The sequence below is a fragment of the Aulonocara stuartgranti genome (genome assembly GCF_965226115.1).
Source record: "Aulonocara stuartgranti genome assembly, chromosome: 1".
Taxonomy (NCBI): domain Eukaryota; kingdom Metazoa; phylum Chordata; class Actinopteri; order Cichliformes; family Cichlidae; genus Aulonocara; species Aulonocara stuartgranti.
The window spans coordinates 33,776,412-33,795,751 of record NC_138939.1 but is presented as its reverse complement, the minus strand read 5'-3'; the positions used below and the strand labels follow the sequence as shown (position 1 = coordinate 33,795,751).

The following is a 19,340-nucleotide window of genomic DNA, read 5'->3' as shown; positions in this document are numbered from 1 at the left end:
TGTATGAATCATTTGTATTTTTTCAATACTAGTTGCTGGACAGATAAATAAGACTCTGCCATTATTCATTTCTAAAGTTTCCTTACCATAAGCGCATAAAATAAATTCTCAACTCTTAAAACACGATTCTATGTGCTTAAATTCAGGTTAACGTCCTTGATATGTCACAGAGTGTGTTTATCAGGAGGGCTCCCATTAGGTTCTAGTGCAAAATAATTTTCCATGCAATTGGACGACTTTTACAGCTAAGTAAACTTTTCAAACATCATTGTTTGAAACTGAAGCTGAAGAAATTGTGTGTGCTCACAGCATAAGAGGTTCATGTGTGTGTATGTGGGTTGTTGGGTTTTTTGCTCAAAAACAGAACAATCCACTGTTTACTTGCCTATGTGTGGCATTACAGCAGGGTGTAATGAGCTGTCTCTCAAGTCTGCATATGGGGGTCAAAGTTTTTACTGTTCCTTTATGCCCTTTTGATAGGTCGATACAAACACAGTTAATAACATTTGATGACCTTCAGACCCCGCTAGAACACGGAAATGTCATGTTGTGCATGATCAAAGGGAGGAAAAAGTACTGCTGAATAAAATCTCTTCCAGGATAATAAACGTCTGTCAGTGCTGCCTGCAGGCAAAGCTTTGGCCAACCTGGCCTTGAGGGCGTCACTGAGTGAAATAAGTATTTGATACTCTATAACCCAGCTAGAATTTTAGCTCCCACAGATTGTTTGACTGACTGATTATAATCTCAATCAATGACAGTCAATTGCAGATCTGTATTTCAACTCCTATATAAAGCACACATGTCTACAGGATCAATTTCTTCCATTTCCACATCTTCACTACTGTAGGCAAGACCAAAGAGCTATGAAAGGTAGTCAGGGACAAGATTGTAGAGCTACACCAGGCTGGAATGGCTGTAAGACCATCAGCAAGAAGCTTGGGGAGAAAGTGACAGCTGTCAGAGGGATTATCCAGGGATGAAAGAAATGGCCACCGATTGCCCTCAGTTTACAGCTCCATGAAAGATTATGGGACAAAACTATACAGGAGGAGCGTGTTAATGATCTGAAGGCAGTTCGGACCACAGTCCCCAAGAACGCCATGTTTGGAGGAAGATAAATGCTGGGTATTACCCAAAGAACACAAACCACACAGTCAAGCATGGAGGTGGAAATATTGTACTTTGGGGCTGTTTTTCTGCTACAGAATGACTTCTAATTGAGGAGCAAGTGGACAGCGGCCATGTACTGTAAAATCTTTGAAGACAACCTCCTTCCCTCAGCCAGAACACTGAAGATGGGTCATGAATGACATGAATGACAAGCAGCAGCCAGTAAACCTAAAGGATTTAGAGAGTTTCAGTAAAAAGGAGTGGGCCAAAAATCCCTCATAAGATGTGTGCAAACCTCATGACCAACTACAAAAACCATCTTACCGCTGTGCTTGCCAAGAACTAAGTCATATTTTTCTTGCATATAAAATAGTTATTTCACTCAATGACATGCAAATCGGTTCATCACTTTTATGTAATGTGTCTTTTCTGGAGTTTTTGGTTGATATACTGGCTCTTTCTGTTTAAAATAAAACTACTATAAAAATTAGAGACTGTTCATTTCTTTGGAATTGAACAAACTTACAAATTGAGCAGGGGATCAAATAATTATTTTCTCCACTGTAATTTCATAGCAGTAATTGTTGAATAGACACATAGACACAAATACTTCCATACCTGGATGAGCACCACTTTCATCAGCCATATTCATTCCTTTTCCCCATCCTTAGTCAGAACCAAACTTTAAATCAATCCTTCCCTTGAATCCAAATCCCAAAGGCCAACCAAAGCTTAAAGGTGCCCATAGGTTGCATCACTTTGAGGAAAGCCACTGGTTTCTCAGGAATGCAGAAAACTCACGCACACACACACACACACACACAGTGTCTATGTGTGCCATCTTTAATTATTTGGGCATGCTGATCAAGCCATATACTTCTAGAAACTGGCCTTTTTTGTTTGTGCATGTTTTTAGTACATTTGTACATTTGAAATTATTTGCAAAAGCATTTAAGTTACAGGCACAGAACGAGTATGAGCTTGACCTGGGGACTCCCTGCCTTGGTTTAACAGTATTTTAGAGGACAGTTTTATACCCAAATTGAGAAATTACCCCTTTTTTAATTCAATGGACCAAATATAATTGAACAGGTGATACTTTAGAAAAATTACCAAACTTAACTGTAGTTTTTAATTGCTTTCTCTCTATAGTGAAGCACACTGACTTCAATGCGGCTGAACTGACAGTTTTCAGCTTTATTCGAAAGATGTTAATATTCACATCAGATGAACAGCGTAGGAACTCTAGTCTGTACTCAGGGCCAGACTGAAATACTAATTAAGTCCTACAGTCTGGAATCAGCTCAGGCCAGTCTTCACACATTTAAAGCAGGTCACAGGCTGAAAAAATTTTCGAGAGAGTATTTTCTTTTCTATTTTCTGTTTATTAAAATCTTTTATTCTCAATGTTACATTGTATCAAAGAAAACTCCACTGCAAATATCTATATCTCAGTGGTATCGTCTTGTTCATTAACATTGTTGATGCGATTTTGACAATGTTTTCAAGCTGAAAGCACACAGTCTGATGTGCACTCGTCTTTACCTCAGTTTTGAATCGAAATATTAATAGCGTTTGTCCTGATAAATCATGAAGGTAATTTAGTCCTAACAAACTGTTAACTCAGCCATTTAGTGAAGTGGAAAAAATTACCATCAGTGTTTAATTACTGTAGCTCTTTTCAATATGTCTGCATTTGTAATCAGTGACCAGCAGGCCATTCAGAAGCCTAGGGCATCCCAGCTGACACTGGGTAAAAGTCCATCAAGGGCTGAGACACAAACACTCATGCGCTCACTTGCGTGAATCAGGTTGCAGTCATTAGTTATTGCTAGCACGCCTGCAAACACGGGGAATTATGCCCGGACAAGAGGTCAACCGCTGTACCGCTAAGTCGCCCCTCTTATTCATTTCAAATCCAATGTGCATAGATAAAAAACAGAGAAAGGTGTCACTGTCCTATACTGTATGCAGCTTAAAATACAGCTGTGTGATGCTCTCATACTGCAAGACTGAGAGTGTGGTTCACAGACACAAAGTTTGACAGTGCAACATATGTACTGTATTACGTGTATGTTTTAGAGAGAGAGGGGAGTTTTTATGACCTCTGTCCAAATTGCTCACTGATCACTGACAGTGATGTGCGGTCAGAGCTGCTGTATTACACCACTGGGACAGGCATCTGTGATCTACACCTTCATTTCCATTCGATGTGACACTGACAATCTTTTCTTCACCATCCACTGCCCACACCGCCCGTATGTGTGAGAGAAAGTGTGTGTGTGTGTGTACGCACGTGTGTGTATCCTCAGTCTGTGCTGCAATCCTGTTTGCCTAGAGGCTCCCTCTCTCTTTCTGTGAAATAAAGGCAGGTGTTGCTTGCATCACAAGGCCAGACCAAATGCACTGTAAATAGATTTGACACACACAAATAGCAGAGAGGACGATGCAGATTGTGCTTGCGGTATAGAATTCTAATGTTCTTCCAGCATGTGTTATCAGGCACCGCTTCGAAGGAATGGAGAGAGTATATTACCCCTGTGGTGCGTGTATGTGTGGGCAAACCTGCGTGTCACTAGTTCGGTTTTCCATTAGAGATGGTGCCTTTTTTCCAAGATTGTTCCTTGTGGTCATCATGAAGCCTCTATTTACCAGTCGTCCACCTCTAGAGATAGCCTGTCATTCAGAGTGATTGACAGCCAGTCTTTTAAAAGAGAGAACTTTCAGTCATAAGCCATATACTACTGCCTGTGTGTGGCTTTTACTCTAGTTCAGTTAAAACTGATGCTGTAAGTAAAGTACAAGAGTTAGTTTTTAAACAGCTGCGCTTGTGAATTCTGACCATTTCTGAAATAGTAGACACTGGTTCTTCAGCAGTCAGTTCCAAACTTCTTTTTAAATTGCTGTCTGTAGTTGAATGCTGATTCTACATAGTTTCTAACATTGCACTTTCAAACAAGAAAGCTCTCTGTCCTCTTTGATTCAGGTGTGGAATGAATCTATTGTTTCCAAGTGGAGACTTGGAAACAATAGAATGAGAATACAGACCCTTTTGTTATTAGTAAGCAGATATCTTTCCTTTCCTATAAAGTAGAAATTCTTCCTTGGTATTCTAAAGAGCTTGGAAAGAAAAGCATCTGGACTTCTCTAGGTTTCTTGAAGATGTTTCACCTCTCATCTGAGAAGCTTCTTCAGTTCTAAGAGCAATTGGTGGAGAGTCCCAGATTTTAAGCCCTGTGGGAGTGTCCCCAAGAGGGTCATGGACCCCCTATTGATCCTATTGAGCCTAATCACACGAGCAAAGGTGTGAAAATGGGTGTAGGTCACAATCAGCCAAGGTTTCAGGTGAACCATTGTGAAACCTAGGCTACGTCCACACTAGCCCGGATAGATTTGAAAACGGCGTTTTCGTCTGAAAACGCTCCGCATCCACACTAGCATTTTCAGTCTTTTTCACAGAGTTGTGCGCCCACAAAACGGCCAAAAACACTCACGTTCCAGTTCTGCACATGTGCAAAAGCGAGTGAGACTTAAGAATTTGAAGAAAAGCTATCTGGAGCATGTACAAACAGATATTAATCTTTTTTAGGGCTGTCAAAAGTGAGAGCAATCAAAACAACTTCTGTATAATGCCCTCCGCTATCTTTGTTTAATTGGTCACATGACTGCATCACATGCGTCATCGTTTTAGAAAGTCTGCGTTTTCGAGTGACCACACTGCTATGGGACAGCTCCGTTTTGAAATGTATGGGTTTGTGAGAGCGTTTTCAAAACGCTGCTTTTTTCCTCAGGGAAAACGCAGTCTCATTGTGGACGTAGCCCTAGTTCAACATTTATTAGACTCTGAGTCACAATATTGGTGAATCTGTAAAGAGTATTTGTGAGTTTGCAGCAGATCATCTCTCATTTCTCAGGTATAGTCTCACTTTTCAAAATTATATTAAACAATCTTGTGAAAAAGTCCATCGCCCTTTTCCTAGACATCTTCATCCTGATCATAGCCCTCATGTCCTGATTACTGATCCTTCATCAGGTCCTCAAAGTAGTCCTTCCATCTTCTCAGCACACTCTCTTCACTTATTAACACATCATCTCTTCATCTCTGTCCTTAATCACCTTAATCTGGTCCATATCCTTTCCAGCTCAATTTCTCTGCCTAGCCAACTGATGTTCATGAGCCGCATGTGTGAGCTTTGAGTGAAAAGTCTAAATAACTGACAGTTTTAAATGGATTTATTTTATTTATTGACCAAATTTACTTTTTTTTCTTTTTGTTTGTTTTTAGTAGTAATTGACGATAGTGAATATCAAACATGTATCTGCTAAACAGCAGTACTTTTTTTCTTTGTGAGCACATTAATGTGCTCAAATGGGATCCATTATGGTCTTCCTCATTTTCTATCGCACATGTGTCATCATAATGGTGAATGATGTCTGAAATGAAGAAGTCAGTGTATGAGCAAGCTATCTAGGAGTCAGAAGCTGAAGCGTTTTACTGCTTTAGGTGCTCTGTTTCAGACCATTTTTTCAACTCTTGGGTCTGTATGGTGTCAGTAGTGTCCTTATATGGTCGTCTCAGGCACGCCGCTCTAGCCATGAGCAAAGAAGCCACACCCACCTGCTGTTTAAATCTCCTGTACCGGGATTTGCCAAAGGCTGTGTTTAAACTGTTGTAAATAACTTGTTGGCCTGTAATCTGTGAAACATATGTCAAACCCATCTCCCTTGAATGATGAAAAGTCATTCTAAGCCACAATCAACATTCCTGTCACAAGGGTAGAATGACTCTGTTTACCAATATTTCACATAAAAAAACACACAGAAACATTAATTTTGACACAACACTGGCAGCTAAGCAGAAGATAGCTGGGAGGGGAAGAGGGCTATAGGGGCATGTTTCATACAGTGACGGGGTTTGCATTAAGGCCCACTGATAATTAGAGTTTATTTCTAAGTCTAAATCGTGAAAGCTACACTAGTCAAGCCCAAGAGTGTGATTGTGGAGATAGAAATGAATATGTCTTTATTTATATTGTCTCCTTTTCTCTTTTCACTTCACCCTCCCTCTCTGTTGCCAGGGCATTATTCAGGATGTGAAGCTGATTTTTGCTCCCAACGGCTACATCACACAGTGTCCAAACCTTAACCGTAGTAAGTACCGTGATTAAATTCATGCATAGTATTGAGTATTAACAACATGATAGAAAAAAAACCTTTAGTTTTATTAGTGTGTGCTATTGTCAGCTGGTGGTCACCTCTATGGAAAGCTTTGAAAGGCTCTGTCTCCTCGGGTAAAACCTCTCTCCATTTTTGTCTCCTTCCTCTGCTCTGGCAACGTGGCTTTATTGTGCTGTATATCAGATTCAGTGCAGCCTCTCTCTTTGGCTCCTCCATCTGTTTACTGTCAAAAAACAGATTAAGATACAGGGCCACCGCTGCACTACTGTCTCTGTCACTTGATCAATAAGGCAATCACACCTGGGTGCTTTATTGCTGATACTAACAACAGGCTCAATCCTAAAACAAAGAGTCTACAGCTATGTAAAGCTTCCCTTTTGTTTACTGTTGGGTGAGCTGTGGCCAAATAAATGTAGTCATTCTAATGACTTCTGTCTTCTCCTCTGTTAATCTCCTATTTAAATGCTTTCCTGTTGCTTTTCTTTTCTTTGTCTCTTCTTTGTTTTGGTGCTTGCTGTTCATCCCTTGAGCCTGTCCCACCTGCAGTGATTTTCTGAGCCTGGTGCAAGGCATCATGGACCTTCAGGAACTACTGGCTAAGATGACCTTGAAGGTACGAGCAAAGAATAACCTCCCACGCAGAAAACTGCTATAACTGAGTCACAAGAGAATTAGAACCCTAGGAGAATGTACAGTATGGTGTACCACCACAGTAAAGGGAGGTTTTTCAGATAAAAGAAACAGCCAATTTGCAAAATGCTGGCAACCATGTCTTAAAGGCTTAAATAAGGTACCAACTAATACCTTTTTCAAGTTGCAATCTGACATGTAAATAAAAAATAAATGAAAATGAATAAATAACTTCCTTCTTCAGTGCAGCTGGAGAAATCCAGCCCCTTTGATTTTGTTGCCGCTTCCACTGAAGCACATTGTTCTGTCTCTTCTGAAGTCAGCGTCTCGTTTTTGTTTAATTTCAACAACACGGTGCCCAGTAAAGAATAAGTTATTGTTAGGGAAAAAAAAAAGAAACCATAATCTGTCTTTAGAAAATATGATTATTCTGCCTCTTATTATTGTGAGCATGAATCAAAGTAGTTTTTAAAAAGAAAAATACAAAAGATAATAACGTGCACGGGAAGGGAAACAGAAAACAGACAGTTACTTTGTCCCAAATGGTCGTTCTGTTTTTACAGTTTTCACTTTGAATACAATTACTCCACAACAATAGAAATAAATGTGAATGCACCCACTTTGTTAAAGCTCCTTGGTCATGCAAATTACTTGTTTATAGAGTAAAAACGTTGATGGTAAACCTCATAGGGACAAAGTTAATCCCACTTATCAAATGTTCAGCGTCTAAACAAAATTTAGATTTGGTCAAAAAAATGACAGTGAAGTGTCTATAAAATGTGCACCTTTAAAAGAGAAACCAGCAAAGTCATCAAATACCTAACCCAGATCTTTCTTGTTATGCTTAGCACCACATGACCATGCCACCATGTTTATGAATACAATATCTTGAGAACAAGGTGCTGTAGGATTTTCAAACTGATGCCATTAGTGCATCTCCTAAAATCTCTGACATGTTCAAATGTTGGTCACGTTTTTTGAAAATCTTATGAACACGATAAATCGAGAAAGATGTCACCTAGGATTTTCAAATTTATACCATACGAATTTCAGTCTCAAAATCATCAGAGGTCAACTTTTCTGAAAATCACCTAGTATTATCAAATAATACCACAGGTGAATCTGCTTGGAGGCTGAGGGCAGCAGCACTGGCAGTGTTTTTTGACCAGTAGCAATCATTGGAAGCTATGAGATTATGATTTTGATAATGATCTTTATTTATTGCTTTCCAATGTACTGTTCTTTCTCTTGGTGTTTTACACCCTGGACAAAGGCCTCACACTATGCCACACCTTTACTGTTTTCAGTAGTAGCTAACTGTTTAAGCAGTATAAAGGTTTTCTATTAGGTTTGATATTAGGTTTTTCACACACATAACGGACATGCGAACCAGGGTTCATAAAGGTGTCATGAAATGATGACTGCACTGGTACAATCAGAGGTTACCAGGCAGCATGCATTCAAGCTTAGAGCCAAATTATTATTATTATTAACCTTTATTTAACCAGGAAAAGTCCCATTGAGATTTAAAAACCTCTTTTTCAAGGGAGTCCTGGCCAAGAGGCGACAACATGTTGAAATTACAAAGTTAAATTACAAAGCATGACCCATTTCTAAGACTGAACATCTGCATAAATGAATGCGTATGAACGTGTGCTTGTGTGTGCGCACTGCATGAGTGAGTGATATAAGGTGAGAGTGGATGAAACAAAGACATCTTGGAGGGTGGTTGAGCTGTAGAGTCATTTTCGGCGTAAATAAGGATGAGATGAAGAACATTACCCCACCGGTACCTCCTACTTCACATGAGTGCAGCCTAACCTATTGCCACGTGACCTCACTGCACGTACAAGCCGCAGCAGGGAGAATGCAGTCATCTCCACGGCTAAATGGCTGTCTGCCTCTGTGATGTGGAAAATAGAGGAATTCAGCATGAGGTGAATAATTGCTTGGTCCTGAGCGTGTGACGTGGAGTGTCAAGGTGGGGTGAGATGACAACGCATTTGCATGCATTACACCTGAGATGGAGCCCGAGGATGTCTTTGTGCCAAAAAGTATACTAGACAAAGCTCAGGACCTTTGTTTCATGATACCACAGCATGCAGTATCAGTATTGATCCAGTTTTGTTTCCCCATATTTAAAATTTTGATTCGCTCCAGTTACTAAAAAGGAAGAAAAAAAACATGATGTTTACTCGGATACATCCAAACTAACGTTTGGTATTCACCCATGTATGTCATTTCAGTTCTTGAAGTCAGCAGATATTAGACGTCTCTGAATTTTGGGTTGAGTTTTCAAAGATATTTCTTATTTTGTGGAGCAGCATATATATGTTCTTTATTTTATTTATCATAAAGCATCATGAATGAACCATTCAAGCTAAGATAAATATTCCCTTTAAAACATTTGCTCACATAGAAATAGTGAAAAGTTGACTGCTTGAAGTTGCTTGGGCATTACCGCAGGGCCAGCTTCAAAGCTTCACAGAGGCAAAAACCAAATGATGATAATAATATTAATAGGTAACATTTTATAATATGGGCCGTGACTAAGGGAGCAATTGCCCTGTAATTAAAATAAATTTAAGTACATTTTTATTGAAATTACAATGTAGTTATACTTTCATAATACAAATCTATTTGAATATGTTTATTTATATATCTACAAATACTTAAAGGTAAGCATACTAGAATAAGGAGTATTGAGTCAGGTTTTTACTGAAATAATTATACTGTAAGTAAACTGAAGTATATGTAAGTAATTTTACATAGTGCATAAGTAAATTTAAGTATTGCATAACATCAGGTATTTTAAAGAAAAGGAGACAGATTATTCTGTAAGTAGGTACTTTGTTGTAAGTACTATCTAAGTAACTTTAAGTTGTGCATATGTAATGTATTTTACAGGAAAGAAGAAATAATTACATTGTAAGTTAATTTAATTAGTGTATAAGTACCATTAAATAATAACTATTGCTATAAATATCACTACTAATATTGGTATTAGTAAGCGTAACCCAGCGGTCTGATCCTGCAGTTTTAGAAGGTTAAATCCAAAGGATAAGTATTTTTGAATATTAATTTCTATAATATATACATGTTCTCTCAGTGTTCTCTCTGTTTACTTCGGCTTCCTCCCACAGTCCAAAGACATCCACGGAGTTAATTGGCAGAATAGAATGGCTTTACTATTAATATGAATAATGATCTATGGAAACCCAAAATACAATTCATTAATTCCTTCCTAATTCACTAAAATGTGCAGATGAGCCCTTTTGCAAATTAAATACCAGCTTAATGTGGTGAAAATCTTCTATATTAACCTCTGCAAACTGTTTTTTTTTTCTGTCACTACTGTAATCCCAAGTGCTAAAGCATTACCATCACTTGAATTATAGATGCACTGATGCATTGAGTTTCAAACCAAATCCCAATGTGTGTTTGTTTCATTGTTCCAACTAAAATATGATAAGCGCTTAACGACAGACAATTCAGATCTTGATTACAAACAAAATTTAATTAAATGTTCATTGGCCCAAGACTCACTGGTCCCCAGAATATGATAAGATTGAACTTTTACGTGCTTGACATATCTGTCAGACAAGCAGGAACGGCAACAAGTGATGAATGACGTAAATATCATAATGTGAGGCTTCTGGTGTGTCGACTTTGTGTTTAGCTGGGACTTCACACCTCTCTCAGGCTGTTGTATCCACCATAGGAGATCCATGCCTGTTAACCTGTGACTTCTTTATGCATCGTCACGGCGCCATTTGATGCTCACACTGTACAGGAAAGGTATTCCTCTGTGGTGCCTCAAGGCAGCCTCCGAGCCTTTGAAATTGCTTTTCAAACATTTTGTTTTTGGGCTTTGACAGGACATATCTCTACTATTCATAACTCGCACAGCATTCCAGAAGCCAGCCGAGACTTCTCTAAATGAAGTAAAAGGCCTCTGTGACATCCAGCATTTTTTCTTTTTTCCTGAAAAGCGTCTATCATTTCCCAGCTACTCCTGTCTTTTTGACTCTGAGACCTGGGCAGCTCTCAGAGGAGCGAAGTGGTGGAAAGGCAGGGTTGCAAACCGTCTAAGTAGACCTTATAATTTCTGAGTGCTCAGATCAGTTGGAGTTTTCAGATTTCTCCAGCTTCCCATCTATGAAACAGAACTCAGATTTTGTGTGTGTGCGTGTGTATATTTTGTATTTTTTAGGCACATGTAATATACACATAAACCCAACAAATTTTCAAATGATAACTTGAGGATAGTGGGTTAATGTACAGGTAATCCCAAGCCAAAAAATCAAAAATCTAGGCTAACTGAGTGGAATAAAATATCTCAAAGAGAAAAGAAATCTGATTTTGGTCTACTCCAACCCGTGTGCCACACAGTTGTCAGTCAAAGATGCTTCACTTGTGTTGAGAGACAGCTGTGAGGAGTGTCAAGCAGGAAATAAGCTGAGGAAGAAGGGGCTGATCAGTGTGTAGGAATATAAGAAGGGTGAGGTGGGATCGAAGCTGTTAGTCCTGTCATTTCTCAGTAGATTATAGCCTAAGGTCTCAAGCATGAGCTGAATGATGATGACTTATTATTCTATGTGCCCTACTAATGAGTGGCTCCCGGCGGAGCACCTCGCGGTGAAAACCATCCAGGGCATGCCAGGGGGATTATGGGGAGGGGATGAGGGGTAAAACCAGCATGCGCACTTAGACTTCTGATTTCATTTTGTGACTCTGGCGATTCTGTGTACAGCTGAACTATGCTGAGTCTAGGCTGACCCAGCTGGAAGGATGTCATTGCGAGAGGACCTGCAGTGCCAACGGTCTGGTCTACCGGGATAAGGAGCTGTGGGTAGAACCTGAGAACTGCAGGAACTGTGCATGCAAGGTGAGTGCCAACCTCATCCTCAAAGACTGAGACCTTGGCTTTTGGTTATCTACTTTCAATTATCACACCCTAAAAACCTCCTTATCAAACACTTTAATCTCACACTGGTGACACATAATAGTGCAGCAGCATCTTACGGTCCTTTTTCTCTCTTTAATGCAGTCTTTCCAGCCACCATACCTGCCACTTAGCTCTCTTAACTTGCCTTCCCATCAGACCTCCTATTCACCCAGCCCGAGCATCATCTCTCTCTGCCTCCTGCCCGCCTCCTAATAAGTGCCCCCTAATCAGCCTGACTGCCTGCACTCATACATAGGAGCCAGATTTTAAAATGCAGTGAATCAGGCCATCGCTGGCCTGGGAGAATTAGACTTGCTGCATCATTGCACATCAAGCACAGGGTGAAGTTTTGTCAGTCTGGTTTCCTCCCATGGACATGCCATTAACTGATAACCAGGGTGTCCCAGGGAATCATTTCAGATGACTCTTGAAATGAAGAGGCGATGGCAGAGAGCGAGGTATCAGTCTCAAAAATTAAGACAGTCCTTCAGAACCTCGACTGTCATCAGGCTACCCTCATTCAGTCTCTACTGTGTGAATAATCTGTTTTCAGATTACATGGCGTCATTGTTTGTTCATTATTCTTAAATAGCACAGCTGTCAGTTTAAGAGTAGTTCTAAATATAATGTTATGAATACCGGTAGTTTGAACACGTCGCGAAGAGCTCTTTAAACCTTAGCTAAGGTTAAAAAGGTGCTCTATAGGTGCAAATAAGGTGTAATCAACAACTTTCAACTACTGCAAACCTTAGTGGATAAAAACATGTATCACACTATATGTGTTACAGATTTAGTGGTAAAAAAAAAAAAGTCCCCAACCCCCAAGCTAAAGATTTAAAATGACATAAATACTTAAGCAAATGTATCCTATATTGAGACACAGAAGGGAGGAGACATACATTCAAAGTGAATTTTACAGCAGTGCCATAGGCAAGACCCTTATGTTCACACCGAGCTTTGGATTTTTTCTTGTAATGTTTGTTTTTATTCATTTAAAACAAAAGAATATCGCCTGCTCTTACAGAACGGTGTGGTCGAGTGTCGCAGGATTTTCTGTCCTCTGGCAAACTGCTCAGAAGACTTGTTGCCTGTACATGTGGATGGAAATTGCTGCAAGACATGCAGACGTAAGTATAATGAGTAAGAACCAAGCCCGTGAACAGAAGTTAATTTTTCTGTTCATTTTGTAGTCACTATGACCCAAAATGAGTGACTACGACTCAGGAACAAAGTGTTTACAGAGGTCGAGAAAAAGAGCCATTTTTACATAGACATGTTAATTGGGTTCAAAATTAGGAAAAACTTGGCGTGATGCCCTGTATCTGCCACCTCTTTTAGGCTATAAGTGGCTGAGAAGTGCCTGATTTGCTTTGTTCATTTGTCACTTTTTGGAATGAGCTCTTCTTAGCTTGCTATCTTATGCTTTCGACACCATCTACACCATTACTTTTGAAGTGCCAAAGCAAGAGAAGATTTCTGGTGTTGCCTTTTTGCAGCAGTGTAACAATGTCACATTGTTCCTTTTCTTTGCTAGAGAGAGACAGCAATTGGCACAGCCACAAAATATAGCTTTTAGGTTAGATAAACTAGTGTTGTGTCTTAAAAAAATCCCCTTATTGACTCACTATTCACTGTAATGGATAGCTAAAGACTGGCTCAGTAATAAGGGGCTAAATTTGAAAACCAATTGTTGCCTACTGGTCGCTTCAGTATCAGGCTGTGATGCGGATGCACTTGTAGCTATGGACTTTGTTAAGTTGCTTTTTCATGCTTTTTTGTTTTTTTACCAAAAGCTTTGGTGCTTGCTTCTAATTAGCAATTTTGTAGCCATGATTGAAAGCAGCAAGGATTGCTGCAGGTCTCTTTGAAAATATGATGTATTCACAGTGTTTACTTGGTCCAACCAACAACACAAACCTCGAAATTAGCAAAATCAGCTAAAGCAAAGCAGGAACTTTGTACATCTAAACCAGGGGTAGGGAACTCCAGGCCTCGAGAGCCGGTGTCCTGCAGGTTTTAGATATCACTCTGGGTCAACACACCTAAATCTCACCCTTATCTTCCCTGCTTCGCCTCTATGTTCTTGTCTTGTCTTGTGTGAATTTACTTTCCCTGGAACAGTCTCTCACTGTCGTTCTCTAAACCTAAAAGAGAATTATGGATTTGATCAACTGGTCTCTGAGTGCTATTGACACCCTTTTCTCAACGAGAAGTCGGGGCTCGGGAGAGCCTGAGTGCCCTGGAGGGACTTTCCCTGCCGGTTACATGATGGACGGGTGGCAGAACTGGAGGACCGTGTGCCTGGCGGGACTGTCGATCGAGGATGCTGAAGATATCTACCTATTCGGAACCATGATAACAGGGTTCATGCTGATCGGCGTTGGCTTAGCCCTGGTTTATCAGAGAAATAAGAAAGCGGAACCGGCTGTTCAAACCCCCACAAGGCTGCCCGCTGGATTCGAAGCGACGGGACGAGGTGCGACCTCTCACAACGAACGTAATATGGTCAACACCTTGGAGACGCTTACAGCTGCTGTGAAGGCTCAAAACAACACCATTGAGCGTATGAGGGGAAACATCAGAGAGAGGCCTGCTCAAAATGAGACCCTTGAGCGACAGTTGGAAAACATCGCGGAACGGATCACTGCAGTTGTGAGGTCTCAGAATCAAAAGACTGACAACACCACGGAACAGAAGTTTGATACCATCATGGGGAGGCTCGCAGCTCTTCAACGGGAGATCGAGAGACCAGCCTCGGAGTGCTAGAATTCGAGCTGCTCACAAAGGAGAAATCAACAATATTCAACATTTGGACACCACGGCCCCAGCTGCAGGCCCAAGGCTGGAGCCCACCAAAACAACTCCCTGATAACGACTGTGTGATGACTATTCTTCCCGCCCCATGAAGGACACCTGGATTGGCTGGAGGACTGTTTACTTAGCCTGATAGGCCGAAGGACACTGTCTCAGCTAAACTATGGACACGCACACACATACACTTACACTGATAAGCACTCACTCATCCCCCTCCCTTTCCAACGCCTTCGATGCTTGTGCCCTACCGGGGATGATAGCAGTCAACTGGACCAGCACAGATGCTGCAGGACCGGATGCGCTGTCTACGCCGGCTCTCTCTTACCCTTTACCCGCCCCTGTTGCTTGTCTCGTGTTTCTATGGTGTATTGATAGTCATGTGCTTTAGTGCTGAGGTGTTTTTTCTTTTATCAAACTGTTCTCCCACTAGGAGCTCAGTCTGAGTGGAGTTTTTTTTCTCCTCCTCTTACCTCATGTAGTGTATTTTCGTTGTTTTTTTCCTATCAGCCTACCTTCTGACATGTCTGCCCAATGTGATGTTTGTGTAAAGTTGGTCAGAAGGTTCCTTTGTGAGTGCGCATGCGCCATTAGCGTACTGCCTGCTGTAACCCCTAATTTCCCTCGGGATGAATAAAGTATTCTGATTCTGATTCTGATAAATCAAATGATTAGTTCATTACCAGGCCTCTGGAGAAGTTCAAGACATGTTGAGCAGGTAATTAAGCCATTTAAATCAGCTGTGTTGGATCAAGGACACATCTAAAACCTGCAGGACACCGGCTCTCAAGGCCTGGAGTTCCCTACCCCAGATCTAACCAGATAGATACAGTAGGTGCAACTTTTGTTTTTTTTAATGTGTTAGGCTGGGCTGTTGTTTCTGGGCAATGTTCTTCTGACACAGTGAAATCAGAGTAAGCTATGGGCCGAGAGCGAAGATCACAGTCATCTGATTTTTATGGAAGCTGAAATAGAATCACTGTAAAAAGCACACAGGGGTCTGCTTACTGCTCAGAGACAACTGTCTTCTTACTATACTGCAAAAACACTGAATCCCCAAAGTACAGACAGCCTTTGAATAATTTCAGCCTCCTCTGCTTCTCCCTCCATTCACTCCTTCCTCGTCTTCCTCCCCTGTGAACATCAGAGCTCTGGCACAAACGAATGATGGAGCGGCGCTCCGGAGCTGCGACTGAGTGCTCCACAGTCCTGCACCCCGGAGAGGAGAAAAAGCAGGACTTCATATCATATGCTTCACTTTCTATTTCTGCTTTATCACCAGAGGAATATGCAGAAGAGACTTCCTCTGTTGTATTCTTAATGCGCTGTTACAGTTCCTTTCCGCTTGTGCACACTAGCCAAGAACAACTTTGTTTCAGATGGAATTAACTATGCAAAACTTCAGCCTGGAAACTTTTTTTTTTGTAGGCAACCTCCAGTTCTCAGTGTTAGCTGAAGAATTTATTCAATTTCTGGTATTTCATAGTTTTTGTGCTTACCCAAACAAAGTGATATAGAAATTGTCTTGTCTTGTTGTTCATTTATTTATTTTTTTTGCCTGCAGCAAAATGTACCTACATGGAACAGACATTTTCTGAGGGACAGCGGTTTTTGTCCAGGAGCTGCCGGGAATGCAAGGTAACTCGTCTTTTATGTTTCCATCCTCTCCCCAGCGTTTAGTCTTTATCGTGCAACCACCAGACAACGCCTCTTTGGAACTTGAACATGCAGTGCTCATGTGTGCGGTGGACTGCTCGGTGTGTTATTCAATTAACCAGCAGGCCTTATTAGTTTTCCCACCCTCCTGCAATCTGTTCAATCTGCCTTTTTTTTCCCCCACCGCTCTAATGGCGAGATAGCCAGGTAATTAGAATAACTTATGAACACGGCAACACAAAGGCCTGATTTGAATCAGAGCTTCATCATTGCGTAGATTATAATTGAACTCATTATTCCAGTTCAGCATAGAACAGAGGTGGGCTTTCTCCACTGAGAAGCCATTTATCTTTAAAGGCACTATTTTAAGGAGAAAATTAGCATTTTATGCATATAATTGCTTACAAAGACCCAGACATCTGGATTCCTGGACTCTTTATTAGCCCTTAGAGACCCTGAAACATCATTAAACAACAAATGTTTGTTTCAAGCAATTACAATCATATTTACTCCTGGACGTAAGATCTGCTAAAAGTCCAATTTGGGCATATTATATTTAAAGGGGGGTTAAAAATGTGTTGTTTTTTTAGCCCTCTTGGCACAAAGACAGCCTGATAGTTTTAATGTGTGTAAGTCAATATGTGCATTTTTTTTTTTCTTTTGTGGTGACATGTCAGATTTAGCATTGATCTGATCTGATCCTTCTTCAGATTTTTGCTCTGGCCTCTCACCCTGGGAGGGGGAGAATGGGGGAAAAGCAATGACATATCTGTATGTGTGTCATACAACATGAGGCAGAAACACAAAAAGAAAGAGAAAAGAAGGAAAGAGAGGACCACTCTAGGCCAAATTATGAAGTATTATGATGCGTGACATTAGTCATTCTGCTCGGCAGCTTCAAACCATTAGTGTTCATTTAAAACTCTGTTAGTGCGTTCACATGTTTAAGTCCACTGACTACAAATCCTGTGTGTTTGATCACTTGCCAAAAGCATGTCATCACTTTTTACTTTGATTAACGACCTCTGAGCCAGCCACTGCTTTCAACTGAAAGCTAGGTCACCTCTAGGGGTGATTAACTCTTAGGGACTCTAAATAAAATTGTCACTGACAAAAACAGAGAATTTCCATTTCTTTAGTATTCACTGATCCAGCATACAGCAGAAGCCTTTAACTTGAAAATCACACGTTCAACATAAGTAACTTTTTTTTAATCTCTTTATATTACTTCTGGCTTATTTCAGTACTGATCATTTTAGTTTACCTCAACTTTATTTTATTTATTTTATTTTTTTACACAATTTAAATCCAAAACATCAGCTTTCAGGATCCGAGTTACTTGCCCTACACAACCTGTCACTCCTCCAGCCTCTACAGTCTTATAAACGGTGTGTCTGGAAAGTATTCCCAGTCTACATTTTGTGTTTTTGTTATTTTATTCCAAAATGTATTAAATACATTTTTAAAAATTATTTTTTCACCTCAAAATTCTACACATAATACCGCACAATGACAAGGTGAAACAACTGAATAAAATAATGGCGATAATAAAACATGTACACACAAAATTGAGCTCAGGTGCATCCTCTTTCCACTGATCATCTGTTAGATGTTTCTGCACGTGACTGGAGTCCAGCTGCACTCAAAAAAATGAAATTGGGTGGTTATTAAATCTACAAAATTCAAACTAGTACAATCTAGTAAGAGTGGTTAGTTGCCTGGATTCACAAAATTCACAAGATCACACAAGAGTTCAAACCACAGGAAAATCACTGGGGTTAGAAGAGAAAGATAACCCTAAACACACTACGTATATGCCTTATTGTGGTTTAACCTGTAAAGGACAAAAACGTACAGAAAATTCTATATAAAGCCTTGTAATCATAGTTTCCCTATTTTTTTGAAGTCTAGATTGACAGCTCGGTGGCACAGGGTTAGCACTGTTACCTCGCAGCAAGAAGGTCTTGGGTTCAAATGGTGAATTCAGTTGACTGAGGATTTGAGGATTGTATTGAGGTACAGATCTGGGGCACGGTACAGAAACATTTCTGCAGCATTGTAAGTCCCAATGAGCAGAGCGGCCTCTGTCATCTCTAAATGGAAGAAGTTTGGAACCACCAGGACTCTTCCTAGAGCTTGCAGTCAAGCTAATCCGATTGATTAGGGTAGAAGGGCCTTACTCAGGGAGGCGACCAAGAACCTGATGGTCACTTTGACAGAGCTCCAGCTTTGCTCTTTGAAAAGAGCACCTTCCAGAAGGACAACTATTTCGGCAGCACTCCACCAGCTTGGCCTGTATGGTAGAGCGGGCAAACCCATACAGTGAAGCATGTTGGTGGCAGGATTATGCTGTGGAGATGTTTTTTGGGATGCAGGAACTTGGAGTCTAGTCAGGGTCGAGGGTAAGATGAATGCAGCAATGTAAAGATATATCCTTGATGTTCATCCTTGGTGCTCCAGAGCACTCTAGACCTCGGACTGGGGCGAAGGTTCATCTTCCAACAAAACAACAACCCCAAACACACAGCCGACATAATAAAGGAGGTTCTTCAGGACCACTCTGTGAATGTCCTTGAGTGATTGAGCCAGAACCCAGACTTCAAAATGATTGAACATCTTTGGAGAGATCTGAAAATGGCTTAAAATTATTCTCCATCCAACCTGAAGGAGGCTGAGAAGTTCTGCAAAGAAAAATTTGAGAAAATACCAAAAATATATGTGCAAAGCTTGTAGCATCATACACAAAATTATTTCAGGCTGTATTCCTGCCAAAGGTGCTTCAACAAAGTATTGAGTAAATACTGTGAAGACTAATACTGACTGATGAATTATACTGCACTGTGCACAGGCTTGGTGTTGCTGAGCTCATCATAGCTGTCGATGGCACCAAACAATGCCAGTATTCAAAGAATTGATTTGACAACCATTAACATATAGTTGCATGTTAAAAATAATAGAGTAAAAAGTGCTTTTCAAAAATAAAGTACGTGGTTTTAAGGTTTTC

The 19,340-nt window shown here is 40.5% G+C and overlaps 1 protein-coding gene across 2 annotated transcripts in view; it reads left to right on the top strand.

Moving 5' to 3' along the window:
* LOC309707913 (protein kinase C-binding protein NELL1-like) overlaps positions 1 to 19,340 on the top strand; it is a 310,101-nt gene that overhangs the window by 111,981 nt on the left and 178,780 nt on the right. For both annotated transcript variants that reach the window (XM_082535507.1, XM_082535506.1), the window contains 5 exons: positions 6,192 to 6,264; positions 6,822 to 6,904; positions 11,675 to 11,809; positions 12,894 to 12,996; positions 16,245 to 16,318. In XM_082535507.1, the coding sequence (XP_082391633.1) occupies positions 6,192 to 6,264; positions 6,822 to 6,904; positions 11,675 to 11,809; positions 12,894 to 12,996; positions 16,245 to 16,318 (468 nt within the window). The remainder of the gene's footprint in view (positions 1 to 6,191; positions 6,265 to 6,821; positions 6,905 to 11,674; positions 11,810 to 12,893; positions 12,997 to 16,244; positions 16,319 to 19,340) is intronic.